Here is a 19,553-nt window from a genome sequence, read left to right on the forward strand (position 1 = left end):
TATTACGATCAGATATTATCATAAGGAGGGCAGAGTACAATCAATTAAAAAACATAGCAAATACATCCGTTTAAAAATATGAATGATAAAAAGCCAAACAATATAAAACAAAGTACATATAAAAACAAGTTGAATTCATCTGGAGAGCAGCCGATTGAAGAAAAATTATTTATTTGTTACATTTCTATGCCAACCATCTCTCTCGGATTCTGAGTGGCTTTCAACATTAAGTTGCCACTTTCATTTTAAAAAAAAAATCTATTCCAGACAGACTGCTGCAGAAATCCAAGTTTAGATCTGGAGGAATCAGTCCTTTGAGAGAACACAACTTTAAACTTGGTTTAGAAGAGAATGATATACAATTTGCCCCAAATGATGCAATTTGAGGTGGTGGCTCATTATTGCTCAACCCATCCACCACTTTCATCGTTGGAGGAAATTTTATTTATTTATTTAGTCAGATTCTGAAAGATCTCCTGTATGGAGAATTAGTGCAGGGAAAGCGCCCTAGAGGGAGACCACAGCTGCGATATAAGGATATCTGCAAGAGGGATCTAAAGGCCTTGGGAATGGACATTCGGACATTCACGGCTGGGAAACCTTGACCTCTGATAGTTCAGTTTGGAGGCTGAAGACATGGCCTTCTCCAATTCGAAGAGACAATTGTTTGGCAAGCTGAGGCAAAGAAGAACCAGAACCAGCGAAATCTGAGGCCTGGACAGGGGACAGAATGTATCTGCCCTCCAGTGGTGGGTTTTAATTTTTTTAGAACCTCTTCTGTAGATGTGGCCTGCTTTGTGGGAGTGGCTTGCTGGCCACGGTCCAGGTGGGAGTGGCTTCCCAGCCATGTGACTGGGTGGGTATGGCCAACTTGTAAAATGTGGTGAAACTCACTTAACAACTCTCTTGCTTAGCCACCAAAATGTTGGCTCAGAAACTCTGGCATTTGAAGCACGCAAGTCTTAAAGCTGTCAAGTTACAAGACCCTTGCACCACTAACCCTTTGGGGAAAAAAATCCAGGGGTGTTCAAACTTGACAGCTTTAAGACTTGTGGACTTCAACTCCCAGAATTCCTCTTCTCGCTCTTCATCTTGATGATGTGCGGACGGGCGGGAGTGGGAGCTGGAACCGGTTCTAAACAGCACTAAACGGCACTGTAGATTTGTGGAACCTCTTCTATTGAAGAGGTTAGAACTGGCAGGAACCCACCCCTGCGCCCTTCAGTGTGGGAGGGATTGCCACTCCTGAATTGGCCTTTTTAGCCACACCAGATGCTGAGTTAAGACCGCAGGATACCATAGTCCTGTGATGGCGAACCAATGGTACGTTGCCAGAGGTGGCACACACAGCCATCTCTGTGGGCACGTGCGCCGTCACCAGCTGCTTTTCTGGTTTCCAGTGCACCTGGTCTTCGCAGGTGTCAGAGTGCACCAAATCGCCCCCAAAACCAGCAAGAAAACCCTGAAAAATGATCTGAAAATGGCCCAAAAACAGGCATGTGTGCACATTGGCCAGATGGTCTTTGGGTTTCCAGCACTCCAGCGCGCCCGCATGCATATACATGCACGTGTTCCGGTTTGGGCATTCGGTGCCGGAAAGGTTCGCCACCCCTGCCATAGTCTCTTGAGACTGAAGGATGCCAATGTATTTATGGGGTATAAAATTTGTCGCAAATGATGAAATTCAAGGCGCTGGCTTCAACTCCCTCATTATTTCTCAACCCACCCACCCTTTTCATTGTGGGAGGAAGTGTACATTTTATTTGTTTGTTTGTTTGTGCAATTTGTTTGTTTGTTCGTTTACTTGTAATTCAAGGTGCCAAAAGCGCACACAGCAAGAAAACGTTAAACGGGCTCAGTTTCCCTGAAGCCAAACCTTGGGTTCACCCAGAGCCTCGAAGCGGCTAATCTGGGGACGCCACAAGCGTCGCCACAGCAGGTGGAAGGCGGCGGCTGCGGCTGCGGCTGATTTGGGCATGGAAACACGGAGAAACGCCCGGCGAAGCAACTGCCCTTTCCTCTCCGACTTCTGTTTAGCAGAAAGAAGGAAGAGGCAGAGGCGGCAGGAAAGGGACCGATCGCTTCGCAGCCGGCGTGCTCACCCTCCTCTGACTCTCCTCACAGCGCCGCCACTCCCTCCCTCTCTCTCTCTCTCTCGGCTTCAGAGGCCGAGCCAGTTTTTGGTTTCTTTTTCCCTCCTGCCGCCCCCTCGAGGCGCTTTGCGGCGCGGAGGCCTCTTCCTCTACAGGCCGCGAGGACTGAAGCGGCCGCCTGCCGAGGCTTGGAGCGGGAAGCGGGGCGCGTTAAAGAAAGGTAAAAGGGAAGCGGGGTAGGGGGGTGGAGGGGTGGGAGTAAGAGAAAGAGAGGCGGCCCGCCTTTAATTTGCTCCGCGTGACGCTGGCGCGGCGGGGGGCGGGAATGAGCTTAAGCGCGGTCCTGGGAAGGGGAAAGGGAAGCATCCTTGAGCGGACGTGGCGTTTTGACCAGGCCTTCCTGGACCTCTTCTGAGGGGCAAGGGCGGCAGCCGCCGCCGCCAAGGCAACGGCCGCCTCTTGCCACGCTGTAAAAAGCAACCCTTCCCCCAAAGAGGTAGCGGTCCTCCGAAAATAAGAGGCGTACCCGGCATCCAGCACCGGGGATGGCGGCTTCAGCATCTGTCGGAGGCTGGAGGCTTTTTTTCTCCCCCGTTCGCTCCGTGTTCCTCCTTCATGCAAAAAAAAAAAAAAAAAAAGCCTGATCTGATCTGGAGCCGAATGTCATGGGAAACAATGTTGTCAGCCTGGATCATTTTCATTTCAGTCTTTAACTGGGCGATGAATTGAACCTCCTCCCCTAAAACGTGGATTGGTTTGGGGTTGTTTTTTTTTTTTTTTAAGCGACGTGGATTGTTTACCCCAGGCCACTTTAGGAGCTAAGGGGTGGGTTTTGCTGACGTTTCATATTCAGCAGTGCTACCTGCAAGATGCTCTTACTGAAAGTTTTAAATTTTGGGAGGCTGGAGAGGGAGGAATCGGGCCAAATAAATAAACTAGTATTCTGTAGGATGTGTATTTGTGTATGTGTGTATATATACACACATATACACATATGTATGTATACACACACACACGTATGTGTATGTGAATAGTGTTTCATCATATGCCAACAATAAAAGGTAAGGTAATTAGGTGAAGGTAGCAAAAAAAAGCATGATTGTTTCAGGATAAAATGAAATACATGTATAAAGAGCAGAGAAGACCTTTCGCTTCTCAAAACTGAAGAAGCTTGGATAAGAAGCGAAACAGCTTCAAAGATATAAAGAGCAGACTATATTCAGTATTTAAATACAAGTGAAGCTTTTGAACTGCAAAGCAAAGTCTTATGATTCAGGCTGTTGGAAGTCTTATGATGCAGATTGTGGGAAATACTTTCTGTTCTCCCCCCTTCCTTCTCTTCCAGGCCTATTTGAAAGCACTGTCCTTCATTCAGTGACTAGTTTATACACTTAAAGGACTGTTTCTGGGTAATTCATATATAACTGCATAATTAGCCTTCATGAACATGCAACTCACAGATCAGTAAATCAAAATTTTATTACAGTCCTAGACTAGTATAAGAAGAGTGGGATATAAACAATTTTAAAAGCTAAAAAATATAAAACACACAAAGTTAAAAACATTTTAAAAAACAAATGTTTAAATCTAAAAATAGTTATAAAAAGATAAAACATTTTTTTATTTTATTTTATTTGGTTTGTCAAGCGTGTATGAGAAAACAAGTATAAATATGAATATAGCATATAAATCATGTAAGTATAAGCAGGTATAAGTATATACATAAGAAATGAGTACAAATAAATGGGAATAGTAGGACAGGAATGATATGTCCTCTTACAGACCTTGGGAATTGGGTGAGGTCCCACGGTAAATCTGTCATAATACAGAACACTTAACTGACAAGTTAAAACTTTTTTTTTAAAAAAAGGATTAACTTGAAACCCATAAATGCTTAAGTTTTTCTGGTAAGGGTAAATTTGTCAAAATGAAGATACTGACCAGGTTATTGTATTTTTTTAAAAAGTGGTGGGTGGAGTCTAGGGCTCATATAGGAAACTAGGATAATTATTTAATTATATAGATATCCTTATGAAACCTTCCAAGTAGACTGGAAAGCAAAAATGTAAAAAGTGTACATCTGGTGGGACCGGTCTATCAGGACAACCTGGTATACCCAATTATGTGACAGAGCATTCTGCTTCCGTTTTTGCCTTTCAGCTCCAATGCAGGGTCTTTTATGTAAAACATAAATTGCACAGTGGAGTAAAGGGGATGCAGTGGCTCAGTGGCTAAGACGCTGAGCTTCTTGACAGAAAGGTTGGCAGTTCAGCGGTTTGAATCCCTGGTGCCGCCTAACGGAGTGAGCTCCTGTTACTTGTCCTAGCTTCTGCCAACCCAGCAGTTCGAAAGCATGTAAAAAGGCAAGTACAAAAATAGGAATCACTTTTGGTGGGAACAGCATTCCATGCGTCTTTGGCGTTTAGTCATGCCGGCCACATGACCATGGAGACATCTTCAGACAGCACTGGCTCTTCATCTTTGAGCATCGCCCCCCTAGAGTTGGGAACGACTAGCACACATGTGCAAGGGGAACCATTACCTTATAGTGGAGTAAAACAAGAGGAATAAAATCAGTCATTTATCTTTGCTTTCAATTCAAAGGCATCCAGTGTTTTCACTGCCCGCCTTTCTGAAAGAATTCTACCACAGACTTTGAAAAATACTTGGAAATGGAAAATAGTCCACAGTACAGCACCCACTTGCTTGCATCTGAGAGCAATGTAATTCAGATATTGTGTCTGGATCATCAGTTACCAGTAGGTTTCTAAGCAGATTCACAGATCTGTAAATTGTAAAATCCTAATGTGGTTTTGAGTTAAGTCTACCCATCATACTCCTATTAGTGCAGTGCTTCTCAAATAGTGGGGTGCGCCCCCCAGGGGGGGCGCGAGGCTCCATAAAGGGGGGCGCGAAGGCTCCCTTTCCATCTGGGTGCAAACGAGGAGCCAGGAGCAACAGGCGGGGTCCCGCCACCACATTCAACAGTTTGCTTTCAAGTGGGCTCAGCCCATGTGTAAATCTCCTCTTGCAACCCTCGCTTGCTCTGGGGATGAAGAGTAGCGGGCGGCTGCGAGGGGGTGCTCAAAGAGGTCTTTGTGGCCTCGCTCGCGTCTCCTCTGGGCTAACTGGTGGCGAAGGTGGCAACGGCGGTGGCGAAGGCGGCGGACTGGAGTTTCCCGACGAGGTTGCCTGTCCGACCAGCCCCTGCTGGCTCCTGGCTGAGGGAGGAGCTGCCGCTCCGCCTTCTCCGAGCGGGATCCGCGCCCTGCAACTGGCCGCGGCGGGCAAGGGGAAGCGGGAGCTGAGGCCGCCTGGTGGGCGCGGACGTCCCTTCACGCTGACCAGCCTCTTGCTCGGGCTACCCTGCAGCCCGCCGGCCGACCAAATGACTGACCTGCAGTCCCAAAGCGAAAGGAAAGCGGTCGGGCGGAGGGGGCGCTCCCTTCTTTTGGCAGCCCCCGTCCAGCGAAGGAAAGGACGGCAGAAAGGCCGGCCTGGCCCCGGGCGCTGTGCGGGACTTCGGAAACCAAACATGAAAGAAAGATTGGATGCCACCAGGGCAGCCCGCGTTGCTTTGCAGCTTCATTGGAAGGCCCAAATTGGAAGCAAAGCCAATCAATTTTAGTGGGTCTTAACTCTCTGGTAGATAAGACACAACAGTGTCACCCAGCATCTGACTTCTCGTCAGAAGCGTTGCATTATTCAATACAGTGTTATGCAGAGGTGTACTTATAACAATTTTATAGACAAATGATACTATTTACAGTCGTGGGGGGGGGGGGGCGAAATGTTTTCTTCTTCCTAGGGGGGGCATGACAGAAAATAATTGAGAAGCACTGTATTAGTGGGAGTTGCTTTCAGTTTCTTGTCTCCAAGGTTTGGGAAATAGGGGTCAGTTGTCCTTAGTGGCTGCCCCAATTCTGTAGAACTCTCTTCCATCCACCACCCCCCTCCCCCATTTAGGAAAGTATTAAAATAGTTTTCTGCTGGTCATTTAGATACAACATTATTGTGCCTTTTTGTGTTACGGTAGCTAGGTTGGAGTCTACTGTTGCTCATGTAGTTGTTTAAGGGTTTTATTACAATATAAGGCTGATTCTGAGAAAGTTGCTGGAATTATTTTATGAATTTTTATTGTGAACTATCTGGAGTAGGTATGTCTAACCTGTGGCCCATTGGCCACATTTGGCCCTAGACAACTAGTAAAGTGGCCCTCACAAGATAGTTAACTTTTAACATCATGTAATTTATATACATTAACTGTATTATATATTTTACTGGTAGTCCTTGTCTTACAATAGTTCATTTAGTGACCAAAAGCTACAGTGGCACTGAAAAAAGTGACTTGCAGTTGTTTTTCACACTTATGACCGTTGCGGCATCGCCATGGTCATGTGATCAAAATTCAGGGGCTTGGCAACTGTCTCTTATTTATGACCTTTGCAGTATCCCGGGGTCATGTGTTCTTCTGACCTGACTAGCAAAGTCAATGAGGAAGCCAGATTCACTTAACAACCCTGTTACTAAATTAACAACTGAAGTGATTCACTTAACAACTGTGGCAAGAAAAGTCGTAAAATGGGGCAACATTAACGTAATAAATGTCCCACTTAGCAATAGAAATTTTGGGCTCCACTGTAGTCATAAGTCAAGAATTACCTGTATATGTGACCCAAGATAATTCCTCTTTGTTCAATGCAGCCAAAGCAAGCCAAAAAGTTGGACACCCATGAGCTAGTTTTTGGGGTTTGGTTAGGGCGTATAGTACTGCAGTACTATACTATGTAGGTACTGCCGTGGAAAACAACTCAGATTTCCATCAACCAGACCTTTTAATTTTTTTATGGTAATTAAACTTTTAAAACTTCACTTCAGACGCAGTCAGGGAGGAGTTATTCTTTCAAATATTAGTGGCCCTAAGATATAGGTAAACACCATCCTTATGCGTTAGCCTTTAAACAAGTTGGAAGTAAGTGTAATTGATTTAAGTGTAAAATACGGTAGTCTGAAAAATGTGCATTGATTGCAGTTTCTAAATAGTTTCTAAAGTTGTTTTCCTCTAAATCAAATGAAAAAAATATGGCAACCAAACATGGTAGATAAGATATATAACAAAAATCAATACATGATCTGTGATGGTTGCATTCGGGAGTAGATTAAGTGATGCATGTGTTTAATCTATCCTTGCTCCTTATTTTCCTTCTGCAGAGACATTATATCTGACACTTAAGAAAACCAAATGAATTGAAGGGTAAAAAGCAGGTTCAGAAAGTATACATATTTTATTTCCATTGCTTTTCTATTTTATAGAATTTAATTTCCTACTAAGCCGTTGGAATTCTATTTTGCATTCCATTGCTCATTCAGCATTTAAATTGACCAAACTTTTAAACATACTTTCTTATTTAAAGAGTTAATTTAATTATTTAGCATATATCTAATTAGAAAACTACATAATACTAGAACAGTAATTTGTGAGTTAATAATTGCTCATTGTGTACTTAGATGGACTAAATCTGAGGTAGCTATCACCGAATACTAATATTTAATCTTTACTTGCACAATAAAGCAGAAGTAAGTAAGGTTTCTTTGTATTAAAGTGGGATAAATGATTGAAGCAAATTTGACTGCCTTAAGTGTTAATAGAAAGTTGTTCTTTTGGATATTAAGAAAGAATTTTTCTTTACTTTTAATTGCTGTTCTGGGGAAAGACAGCATTCTAATTACAATATATAATCGGTTCTTGTAGCATGTTGTCACATTAATTTGTTTTAAATAGATCAACACAACTGATCTGGATTAGCCTGAAAAATATTAAATGTCTGATTTTCATGTTCTTTATTTGAATAATACCACAATAATTTAGCTATACAATTATAGTACTGTTGTAGAGGGGTTGTATGAATTGCAGGAAAAAATATCTTTGGATTTCCAAAATTGTTATCTAGTTATTTTCATTTCCCTTTAAGAGAAAATAAATCTTGCCTCTCAGTTACATGATCTCTGGTGTAAGCACTCTATGTCATAAATGGTGGTCAGTTAACATCTGGCATTTCAGAATCTGAATCATGTTTATTCAAATATACAACATTGCCTTTATTTTAGGGTCAAGACATCCAGAGACATTTTGGAGTTGGGAGGCCTTAATAAATTCAACAAAGTGAATAAATAATAAATGTTAGTGAAATGTGTAGGAGTGAGAGGAAAAAACCCCTTACTGTCTTGGCTTGTACGTAGACACCAAGAAATTGAAGATTTGGCATGTTAAATATTTTGGTACACTGAAAGGATTGAAAATGGTTTTTTAATAGACTATACTAGGAAGCTGTTTAGTTATTACAAATTTATAGCTGCTTTTCCACATGGTAAAAGCAAAAGTGATATTTCTGTATATTAGTACTGTACAACAAAAATTTGAATTGTGATTAGAGGAGCTACTTCCTCCAAATTTAAAGAAATAAATTCAAAATAAAATGTATAGAAAGATCTTAAGCATTTGTAGTATACAAAGGAAACTATATCTGATTCAAATAGCTGTGATATGATGACATCTGCTGAGTGGGATTGATGTGAGAATTTTCTATTCTCTTTATCAGTGGGGAACTGACAAGAACAAAACTTTTTTCCTTCTATAAGCTAGCAAAAAGATGAGTTGTTCTATGTTGCTGTTTCCTTTCATTTCAGAAAAACTTTGCATGAGAAATAATCTAAGTGACAGATACATAATTACAGATGTATTTAAAAAAAATAAAAAACACCTTACAAAATAAATATAGTTTTTCGTAGCAGAGGCAGAAAAAAACTTGAGACTTGATGACATAATCCTGTCAACCAATTAGAGAGTAATTTAACCTTCTTTCCAAAATTTCCTTTTTCAACTGATCATATATTGTTTTATAAGAGAGTATTAGTTCCTTTTTCCCTTTTTGCTTTCGATGGACTCAAAATCTGATTACTGAAAAATTCCTATTCATTACTGTACTTGGAACCAATTACTTGAAATACTTGGAAACCTTTAAAAATATTGTAGGCAGCATACTTTAAAATTTCAATGGCTAGAGGTTTTAAAATGAATTTGACCTCAGCTCGTTATGATTCATCCATTAGTGTTACTGAAAGTAATAATTCAAAGTCTATATCCTGTATAATTTAGCTTCAGTTGGTCTAATTATATTCAAGTGGCTCATAGTTTAAAAAGGAGGAGAATTATGGAGCAAGTATTTCTCCATCACTGGTGCAAGAATTACAGTGGGGCAAAAAAGTATTTAGTCAGCCGCCAATTGTGCAAGTTCTCCCACTTAAAAAGATGAGAGAGGCCTGTAATTGGCATCGTAGGTAGACCTCAACTATGAGAGACAAAATGTAAAAAACAACAACCAATCACGTTGGCTGATTTGAAAAGAATTTATTTGCAAATTATGGTGGAAAATAAGTATTTGGTCCATATCAAAAGTTCCTCTCAATACTGTGTTATATATCCTTTGTTGGCAATGACAGAGGTCAAACGTTTCCTGTAAGTCTTCACAAGGTTGGCACACACTGTTGCTGGTATGTTGGCCCATTCTTCCATGCAGATCTCCTTTAGAGCAGTGATGTTTTGGGGCTGTCGCTGGGCAACACGGACTTTCAACTCCCTCCAAAGGTTTTCTATGGGGTTGAGATCTGGAGACTGGCTAGGCCTCTCCAGGACCTTGAAATGCTTCTTACGAAGCCACTCCTTCATTGCCCGGATGGTATGTTTGGGACCATTGTCATGTTGAAAGACCCAGCCACATTTCATCTTCAATGCCCTTGCTGATGGAAGGAGGTTTGCACCCAAAATCTCACGATACATGGCCCCATTCATTCTGTCCTGCACATGGATCAGTCATCCTGGTCCCTTTGCAGAGAAACAGCCCCAAAGCATGATGTTGCCACCCCCATGCTTCACAGTAGGTATGGTGTTCTTTGGATGCAACTCAGCATTCTCTCCTCCAAACATGACGAGTTGTGTTTCTACCAAACAGTTGTATTTGGTTTCATCTGACCATATGACATTCTCCCAATCCTCTTCTGGATCATCCAAATGCTCTCTAGCAAACTTCAGATGGGCCCGGACATGTACTGGCTTAAGCAGGGGGACACGTCTAGCACTGCAGGATCTGAGTCCCTGGTGGCGTAGTGTGTTACTGATGGTAGCCTTTGTTACGTTGGTCCCAGCTTTTTGCAGGTCATTCACTAGGTCCCCCCGTGTGGTCCTGGGATTTTTGCTCACCGTTCTTGTGATCATTTTGACCCCACGGGGTGAGATCTTGCATGGAGCCCCAGATCAAGGGAGATTATCAGTGGTCTTTTATGTGTTCCATTTTCTAATTACTGCTCCCACAGTTGATTTGTTCACACCAAGCTGCTTGCCTATTGCAGATTCAGTCTTCCCAGCCTGGTGCAGGTCTACAATTTTGTTTCTGGTGCCCTTTGACAGCTCTTTGGTCTTCACCATAGTGGAGTTTGGAGTGTGACTGAGGTTGTGGACAGGTATCTTTTATACTGATAACAAATTCAAACAGGTGCCATTGATACAGGTAATGAGTGCAGGACAGAGGAGCCTCCTAAAGAAGAAGGTACAGGTCTGTGAGAGCCAGAAATCTTGCTTGTTTGTAGGTGACCAAATACTTATTTTCCACCATAATTTGCAAATAAATTCTTTCCAAATCAGCCAATATGATTGTTTGGGGTTTTTTTTTACATTTTGTCTCTCATAGTTGAGGTCTACCTATGATGCCAATTACAGGCCTCTCTCATCTTTTTAAGTGGGAGAACTTGCACAATTGGTGGCTGACTAAATACTTTTTTGCCCCACTGTATGTATGGGAACAATTAAATAACAAATTATATAATGCGATCAAACATGAAATTCCATTTAACTAGCTTTGCCTCTAAATGCATTATACATAAAGTTTATTTCTGGCTTCAAATCCAGTTAATTTCTTGTCTAAATGGAAAGTGGTGCAGTGATTAGAGTGTAGTACTACAGGCTACTTCTGCTACCTGCTGGCTGCCTGCAATTTGGCAGTTCAAATCTCACCAGGCTCAAGGTTGACTCAGCCTTCCATCCTTCTGAAGTGGGTAAAATGAGGACCCAGATTGTTGGGGAAAATAGATTGACTCTGTAAACCACTTAGAGAGGGATGTAAATCAGTGTAAAGTGGTATATAAGTCTAAGTGCTATTGCTATATAAATCTATTACTGTGTTCAATATACTCTACATGAACCCCTGTATAATTATATTGCAGGAGCTTTATTTCAAGACCCTTGCTAAGCAAAAACAAAAAGAAGTAATGGAGAAGAATGGAAACAACCGGAAACTTCGGGTTTGTGTTGCTACGTGTAACAGAGCAGATTATTCAAAATTGGCCCCAATCATGTTTGGCCTTAAAACAGAACCACAGTACTTTGAACTGGATATTGTGGTTCTGGGCTCTCATCTGATTGATGACTATGGGTAAGAGGCATACTTTATTTCTTCAAACATGCTTAACTGGAATGGTGGGGACGGGTTTTCTTAAGATTGTTTTCTTTGTTCCAGGTTCAAAGATAGTCCTCACTTAATGGCCACAGCGGCCTGGAATTTTGATTGTAAGTCATTTGGTCACCACCTTTAAAACCATTTTTATGATGGTTGTAAAGCAAGTAATTCGTTGTTAAGCAAATTGTCATTAAGCAAACCACCTGGTCCTTAAAGCAAATTGATCCTCCTGAACGGCATTTTTTGCCAGAAACTGATAAAAAAGTCACAAATCATAGTAATGCGACCATGGTACATTGTAACTAGTGGTAAATGTGAGCTGCTTATCAAGTATCCCAAATCATATCATCGTGGGGGTGGCGAGTGAAGTGAGCATGCAGCGGTTGCAACTCTGAGCCATAAGTAAAAAACATTTTTTTAATATGTCTTAATTTTGACCAGTTGTTAAGTGGCTGCTCTTTAAATGATGCTTACCTGTATTGATTTAGAATAAGTGCTGATCCTACAAATGTTATGGAGTTGTCCAAGCAGATAAGAACCAATTCATATATTTGAATCATTCTCCTCTTATAATAATATCAAGCTGGCTTACCAGGAATCTATACTTCAGATCTCTATCTTTTTACGTTCAACAATGATAAAAATTTCCTGCTCTAATGATTTTGAGAATAGCAACAGAAACCAGTGATAATCTGCCCCAGTTCTTCATTTTTGCAACAGATACCTTTGAAGAGATGTTTCCTCGAAATGTATGCATTTCTCAATAATTTCTGAAGTCAGCATTTCTTAATATTTGGGAACAGGTGTCATGAGACTTAACAGATGCTTGCTATACTTTTCTTGGAGAGACACTGCAGATACAGATAGTTCTGGACTTACAGCCGTTTGTGTAGAGACCGCTCAGAGTTACAACGGCACTGGAAAAAAGTGACCTTATGACAGTTTTTCACACTTATGACCGTGGCAGCATCCCCATGGTCACATGATCAAAATTCAGGCACTTGGTAACTAAGAAGTATTTATCATAGTTACGATGTCCAGGGATCATGTGATCACTTTTTGCAACCTTCTGACAAGCAAGATTCACTTCACAACCATGTTACTTACCTGCTAACACCTGCAGTGACTCACTTAACAACTGTGGCAAGAAAGGTCATAAAATGGGAATGAAACTCACTTAACTGTCTTGCTTAGCAATGGACATTTTGGGCTCAATTGCGGTCGTATGCCAAGGACTACCTGTACAGGCCTTAAAAGAATGGTTTTGTTAATAATATTTCATTATGATATGATGGTTGGTTCCACAGTCAGCCAGAGGTTTAGATGGGATTTGACATTTTTTTATCTACTGGTTGATAAAATCCTTCCCATGGATTTAGGATAGGCAGTTGTGGATGTTTACTTATGTTACAGATATCATCTCAGGATGTAAGCTATTCTGAGCAAAGCTGCCTTTTGCTATTGACTGATGGTGATTTTGTCAATGTTGATGGTGTTCAGGTGGTGCTCCAGTTGTTTTGGGATTGCAGTGAAGGCACCTATTACTATTGGTACTATTTTGTCACAGTCATATTATTATTACTATTATTATTAAATTTCTTCGGATCAAAATTGTTCATGCCACCCATCATTGTCTTGTCAGAGAAATATATTGATTTTATCATTAATTTCAGAAAGTAGCATACTGAATCTGTCACTTCGATGTTAAAGTATATGTCAGTGCAGTCTAAGCACTTTTCCTCTTGCCTCTTTCCAGGAATACCTACCGTATGATTGAACAAGATGACTTTGACATCCATACCAGATTACACACAATAGTAAGAGGAGAAGATGAAGCAGCTATGGTAGAATCCGTTGGTCTTGCCTTAGTCAAGTTGCCCGATGTGCTCAATCGCCTGAAACCTGACATAATGATAGTCCATGGAGACCGGTTTGATGCTTTAGCGCTAGCTACATCTGCTGCCTTAATGAACATTCGAATTCTTCACATTGAAGGTGGAGAAGTCAGCGGGACCATAGATGATTCCATCAGGCACGCCATAACCAAGCTGGCTCATTACCACGTGTGTTGCACAAGAAGTGCAGAACAGCATTTGATCTCTATGTGTGAAGACCACGATCGCATCCTTCTGGCAGGATGCCCTTCGTATGATAAGCTGCTGTTTGCCAAAAATAAGGATTATATGAGCGTTATTCGGATGTGGTTAGGTAAATGAGTTGTGTATGTATATGTAAGGCTACAATTTCATGAAGCAGAGTACAACCTATCAAATTGGTATTGTCCCTTAATCTTATTGTATAATCCCAGGCACATAACCAAAAGAGATTTATCTGACGCCTGTGGGGGTTTGCCATTATAGTTGGTAGTTACAATTTGGTTTGATGTACCAAAAATGTTTGGTTTTGGATTATATATTAGAATTTATAATATATAAATTCCACAGCTGCACCATGGAACAGAAGTCTAGATTAATTTTATCAGTGTACTTTTCACATTAGAATGTGAAAAGGGGATCTTATTACAGATTGTCCTCAACCTACAATTGTAATTGAGTGCAGAATTAGGACTGTGGTCATAAATTGAGGCATCACGTGACCAGATTTGACATTACAACTGTTTTTTCTGAATGTCATTAAGAGAACACCGTAGTCTTTAAATGAATGCTGTGCTTACTGTTTTTTTGTAACTCAGTTTTGCTTTTTAAGTATGTATGCATGCATACAGTACATTTACTCTGTTTTCACAGGTGAAGACGTGAAGCCAAAAGAGTATATAATCGCTTTACAGCATCCTGTGACCACAGACATAAAACATTCTGTAAAGATGTTTGAACTGACTTTGGATGCCCTCATCTCTTATAACAAGAGGACTTTGATTTTATTCCCAAATATTGATGCAGGTGAGTGATTGGACTGTTATGAATATGTTAACGTACTGTATTAGAAATGTAAAAATATGCATAAAATTTAAGTGATAGTGCTATAATTATTATCCTTTCACTTCTTTGACACAAATACAGGTATCCTTGATTATCACCAATACTTAGGACCACTAAGCAATGTGGTTGCAAAGTGCAATTCACATGATTGTGGTGCTTAGTGACAGCAGTTCTGGGACTTCAAATTGATGTTATTAAGCAAATCCTGCACTGTTATTAAATCCTGGTAGTTTCCCCTACCAAGACTTTACTTGTGGAAGCTGGCAGTGAAGGTTGCAAATGGTAATTGTGTGACTGTGAGATATTGCATTGCCAAGCCTCCAGGCCGTGATCACATGGCCACAGGGATGCTGTAGTGGTTGGGGCTTTGAAGACAGTTCATAAGTACTGCTTATTCAGCACCATCGTAATTCAAATGTCACTGAACAAGTAATCGTTAAGCGACAACTGTCTCTAATGAATATTCAAGACCATTCAACTTCCTTTCTGTCCTCTGAACCTTTATAAAACTTCCCCAGATTTCTATCCACTTTTATGTAAAATGAAGTGTTGTGTTCCCCATCTAAAGTTTGAATCATCTTTAAGCCCACATTTGTTTTGCTCATAAAAGAGAGATTTAATTCCAAATCTAAGTCACATTCATTCTCTTTAATTTTTATTTTGATGTCGAATATATGATTAGTAACTAATCCAGGAATAAGACTATCTGGCAGATCCCAATTCTGTATCTGTTGGGTTGCTTCATATTTACACTGGAGATTTTTAGAAACGAATGCCTTTTTGAAAGCTAAAAATAGACTTGAATTAAGTGGAAGCCTTTTTTTCTGCCCATGTAGTCAGACATTTCTTACACAAATATGCAGAATGTGGTACATAAAGTGTCAACCTAGAAGCTGGTCTGAGCAAGGCCATTTTCTGAGCTTTAGTGTTGCCATACTTGAGCTGAAGAATAGGGAGGGGGGAATAGAGATAGATGGGGTTTGTAGCCAAAACAAAATACCGTATTTTTCAGATTATAGGATAAGACGCACCTTTTTTCCCTCAAAAAAGAGGCTGAAAATCTGGGTGCGTCTTATACACTGAATACAGCATTTTCTGCATTCCAAAACCCTGCCCCCTTCACCAAAATGGCCATGCATAGCTTTTAGGAGGCTTTCAGAGTGCTCCTGGGGCTGGGGAGGGCAGAAATGAGCGAAAAATGGGCCGTTTTTTGCTCAGTTTTGCCCCCACCAGCCCCCAGGAATACTCCATAAGCCTCCTAAAGGCTATTTATACCCTTTTTAAAAATAAAAACAGGCCCGTTTTTGTCTCTTCAAAATCTTGGTGCGTCTTATACTCTGGTGCTTCTTATACTCCGAAAAATATGGTGCTTTCTCTTGGGAACCAAGGACGTTCCCACAGGTGGTCGGAGGAGCGAAGTTACCAGGCAACTGGAAGATCGATGATTGGACCATGTGACTGATTATTTGGGGAAGGGGGAAACCTTTTACTTTTAATTAGGTGAAAACCATGGAAATATTCAGAGTCGGTTTTCACCAGCCAGTGCCAATATGATATATCCACGTGATTGCAAACCTATGGCACATGTGCCAGAAATGGCACACAGAGCCATCTTTCTGGACACACGAGCCGTTGCCCATTGCTCTTTTGGGTTCTGGCATGGCGGCCAGTTGGTCTTCACATGCACAGGAGCGCTGGAAACTGGAAGAACAGCGCCGCGTGCGCATGTGCATGCCGGGAAGATGATGTTCTGGTTTCCGGTGTGTGTATGCGCACCAGCCACCCAGTCTTCCGGTTTCTGGCATGCATGCGCACTCGAAGACCATCTGGCCAGTGCTGAAAACTGGAAGATCATCTTCCTGGCGTGCGCATGCGCAACGGGCAGAAGCTCTTATGGTTTCCGGCACACATATGTGCGCTCCTTCTTCGGCACTCGGTGCCGAAAAGGTTCAACACTGATATATCCAATAAACCAGTTCTTTGAGGAATCTACCTGCCTCGGAGTTCTATTTATTATGGGTGTATTTCTTGGAACCCTGATATAAAGATCATCTTGAAAAGGAATTACAATGATTGATCAGATTAACCTCGGATTTCATTATGCAAAGTGGCTTGTAATAATTTCTGTAAACCTTCATAGTCCTCTTATGCTTATTCAAAATACATTAAAAGTCTTATTGTCTTTTTTTATCCTAGGGAGCAAAGAAATGGTTCGGGTAATGAGGAAGAAAGGTATTGAACATCATCCAAATTTCCGTGCAGTAAAAAATGTTCCCTTCGACCAGTTCATTCAGCTATTGGCTCATGCAGGCTGCATGATTGGGAACAGCAGCTGTGGTGTACGAGAAGTTGGAGCATTTGGAACGCCTGTCATCAATCTTGGAACCCGTCAGATAGGGAGAGAAACAGGTATTTAAAAACAGCCTAGCACTGGGTTTCTTTGTTTTAATTGAAAACTTTCTGTAGCAGTGTCAAATTCTTTAGTGAGACTAAGGAAGAACATGCATTTTTCATACTAGAGATAACATTATTATAGTCATGCTCTTAACTGGAACTTGAAATCTGTAAGGTGGAGAGAAGTATGTGACAAACTGAAAGCTATTGTTTATGTAGAATTGATACCCGGTAGATAGTTGGCAATTTATGACCGCAGTTGGGACCAGAATCTCCATGGCTAATCAAGACAGTTATTCAGTGAATTATGCCTGATTTTATAACCTTTTTTGTCATGGTTCTTAAGCGAATCACGGTAGCTGTTAAGAGAATCATGTGGTTAAGCAAATCTGGATTTCCCCCATTGACATTGCTTTTCAGAAGCTACTACGAAGGTGGCAAATGGTGATCATATGATCCCCAGGACAGTGCAACCATTGTAAATACATGCCGACTAACAAGCTCCAAAATGTTGGTCATGTGACCATGGGGATGCTGTGGCGGTTGAAAGTGTGAGGACTGGTTGGAAGTCCCATTGTTGTAACTTTGAACAATCTTCTAAACAAATGGCTGTAAGTCAAGGACTATTTGTAGTTAACATTTCCTAGGCAGTATAGGAAAGAAGCTTTCTTCCTGAATATGACAAAACAAAGTTCTCAGCCGCGAGCCAAAATGTTGTTGGTGTTCAGGCTAATTTCCACATTGCACTTAATCTGTCTCTTAGAACTCGGCATTTCCATGTTTGTCGAGTAAATGTATGCTGGTGCAGATGTACATGGTTTTGTGTTGTAGGATTTATGATTATGTCCTGCAACTTTAGCAGCAGAGAGTAACATAGAGGAGTAAGCTCCAATTGTCAGGTGGCTAAAGAATGATGGTTGATTGGATAGTACAACATGAGGCCTAAGTGAAGACTTCCAGTAGTATTTAGTTCCTGAATTCAGTTGTCATTCTCCTCTCTTTGTCAAACTGCTAAAGCTGCAAGGGAAATGGAGAATTTGAAAATTGGAAGGGAGAAATCTCGCTCAATTTATTGATGGAAATTGAGGGGCAGGGGTGGGCAGTTATTACCACTGTATCTCAATGGGAGCAAAACATTTTCTGGCTTGAACAGGGGGCTGATTAAAATTGTAATTTATAATCAAGAAGACAAGCAAGGTAAAATTAGAGGAAATATTTCCTTTTCTGTGTTTATTTTTCTCTTCCTGTGAAACAGGGAGCCTATTTACTTGTATGATTCTTTCCCAGTGCACTTCTTTGGGTAATTTGCTTTGTGCAGTTAAGGGATCAAATAAGCAGGCTTATATTTTTAATGTTTATTATTACTTGTCCATCAACCAAAATAAAAGCAACATGCATTTTATTTTTTGTGTTTTATATGAATATACCCTTTTATTCATTCAGCCCTGCAGATGATATTTTAAAATAATCATCTTGTCAACGTATATGAAAACCAGAACGCAGGTGTAATTTGTTTTATTAGTTATCCAACCAAGAAATCAAGACAACTAACAATAATTTAAATACAAAATGATGTTTAGGACATTTAATTGTTTAAATAATTATGCTAACATTTGCTGCAATGCAAAAGTAAAAAAGTCGGATTTTTATACTATTTTTTTTTGTCCAGCATTCAGTTCTTTTCTATTAAGCAAGTACGTTTCATTTTAAGTTCAGTTTCTTCTAACATGATATTTAATGTTCTGGGGGTGTTTGCTTTTTTCGAGGCGAGAATGTCCTTCACGTGCGGGATGCTGATTCCCAAGACAAGATACTTCGAGCTTTGCACATCCAGTTTGGGAAACAATACCCTTGGTGAGTAAAGCCATACAAGCGAGTATAAGAAAAACTAAGGTACCAAGAGAAAATATTACTATATGTTGCAAACGTTTTAGAACATCATTTTATTACAAAGAGGCTAATACAAGGCATCGGGAAAGCAGTTGTGTGATAAACTAAATGTTACCTTTGTATTAAAAAATGCTGTCCTACGGCGTAAATGACAGTTTGCATAATTCATTTCGCTGATGTATATCTGTTTGCTTCAGATTTACTACTACCATGCATTTTTAAAAAATGCTTGCCTGTTTTTTTTTGCCCTGAAACATAAAGGATGGAGAGAAGATTGTGTCCATAGATACTTCCCTTGGCAAATCCCAGATTCCCTGCTGACCTCAATATTTTTTATATTAAAACAATTAGCTGGCATCCTACAGAACACTAGTTTCTAGCCCCATCTTGATTTTTTAAGAAGACTCTTATAACCCAGATGTGATCCATGAGCTCTATCTTAGATAATAAAATTGACGTATGGCTGCATTTTGTATGGAAATGAATCTACTTGTCCAGCTAATAATGAATATTGTTCAGTAAAAGAAGCTTGTAGGAATGGCAAAAAGCATTTGGTAAATCTGGGCTTTGTAACTGGTTATGTCTGCTATGGCAACACTTTACAAATGGGCAATTTTCTCCCCTGCAGTCATTTTACAGATTGCCAATCTTTTTTGCTGGCTTTGTATTTTATTACAAACATATATATGGTGGTATATTTGTTTTTATGGACACCCTTAAGGTAGCCA

At 40.6% G+C, this 19,553-nt stretch overlaps 1 protein-coding gene across 5 annotated transcripts in view; it reads left to right on the forward strand.

Moving 5' to 3' along the window:
• Window positions 1–19,553, forward strand: part of GNE (glucosamine (UDP-N-acetyl)-2-epimerase/N-acetylmannosamine kinase) — a 51,395-nt gene that overhangs the window by 18,072 nt on the left and 13,770 nt on the right. Inside the window, exons 1-6 of one of the 5 annotated variants that reach the window (XM_081944488.1) lie at window positions 2,158–2,313; window positions 11,370–11,578; window positions 13,359–13,810; window positions 14,350–14,502; window positions 16,738–16,950; window positions 18,702–18,789. In XM_081944488.1, the coding sequence (XP_081800614.1) occupies window positions 11,415–11,578; window positions 13,359–13,810; window positions 14,350–14,502; window positions 16,738–16,950; window positions 18,702–18,789 (1,070 nt within the window). In that variant the 5' untranslated portion in view covers window positions 2,158–2,313; window positions 11,370–11,414. Of the gene's footprint in view, window positions 1–2,157; window positions 2,314–11,369; window positions 11,579–11,662; window positions 11,713–12,228; window positions 12,352–13,358; window positions 13,811–14,349; window positions 14,503–16,737; window positions 16,951–18,701; window positions 18,790–19,553 lie in introns of those variants that run through there. The other 4 variants (XM_081944490.1, XM_081944489.1, XM_081944487.1 and 1 more) reach the window with 4 other exon arrangements.

The sequence above is a fragment of the Natrix helvetica genome, assembly GCF_964273705.1.
Source record: "Natrix helvetica genome assembly, chromosome: 2".
Lineage (NCBI taxonomy): Eukaryota > Metazoa > Chordata > Lepidosauria > Squamata > Natricidae > Natrix > Natrix helvetica.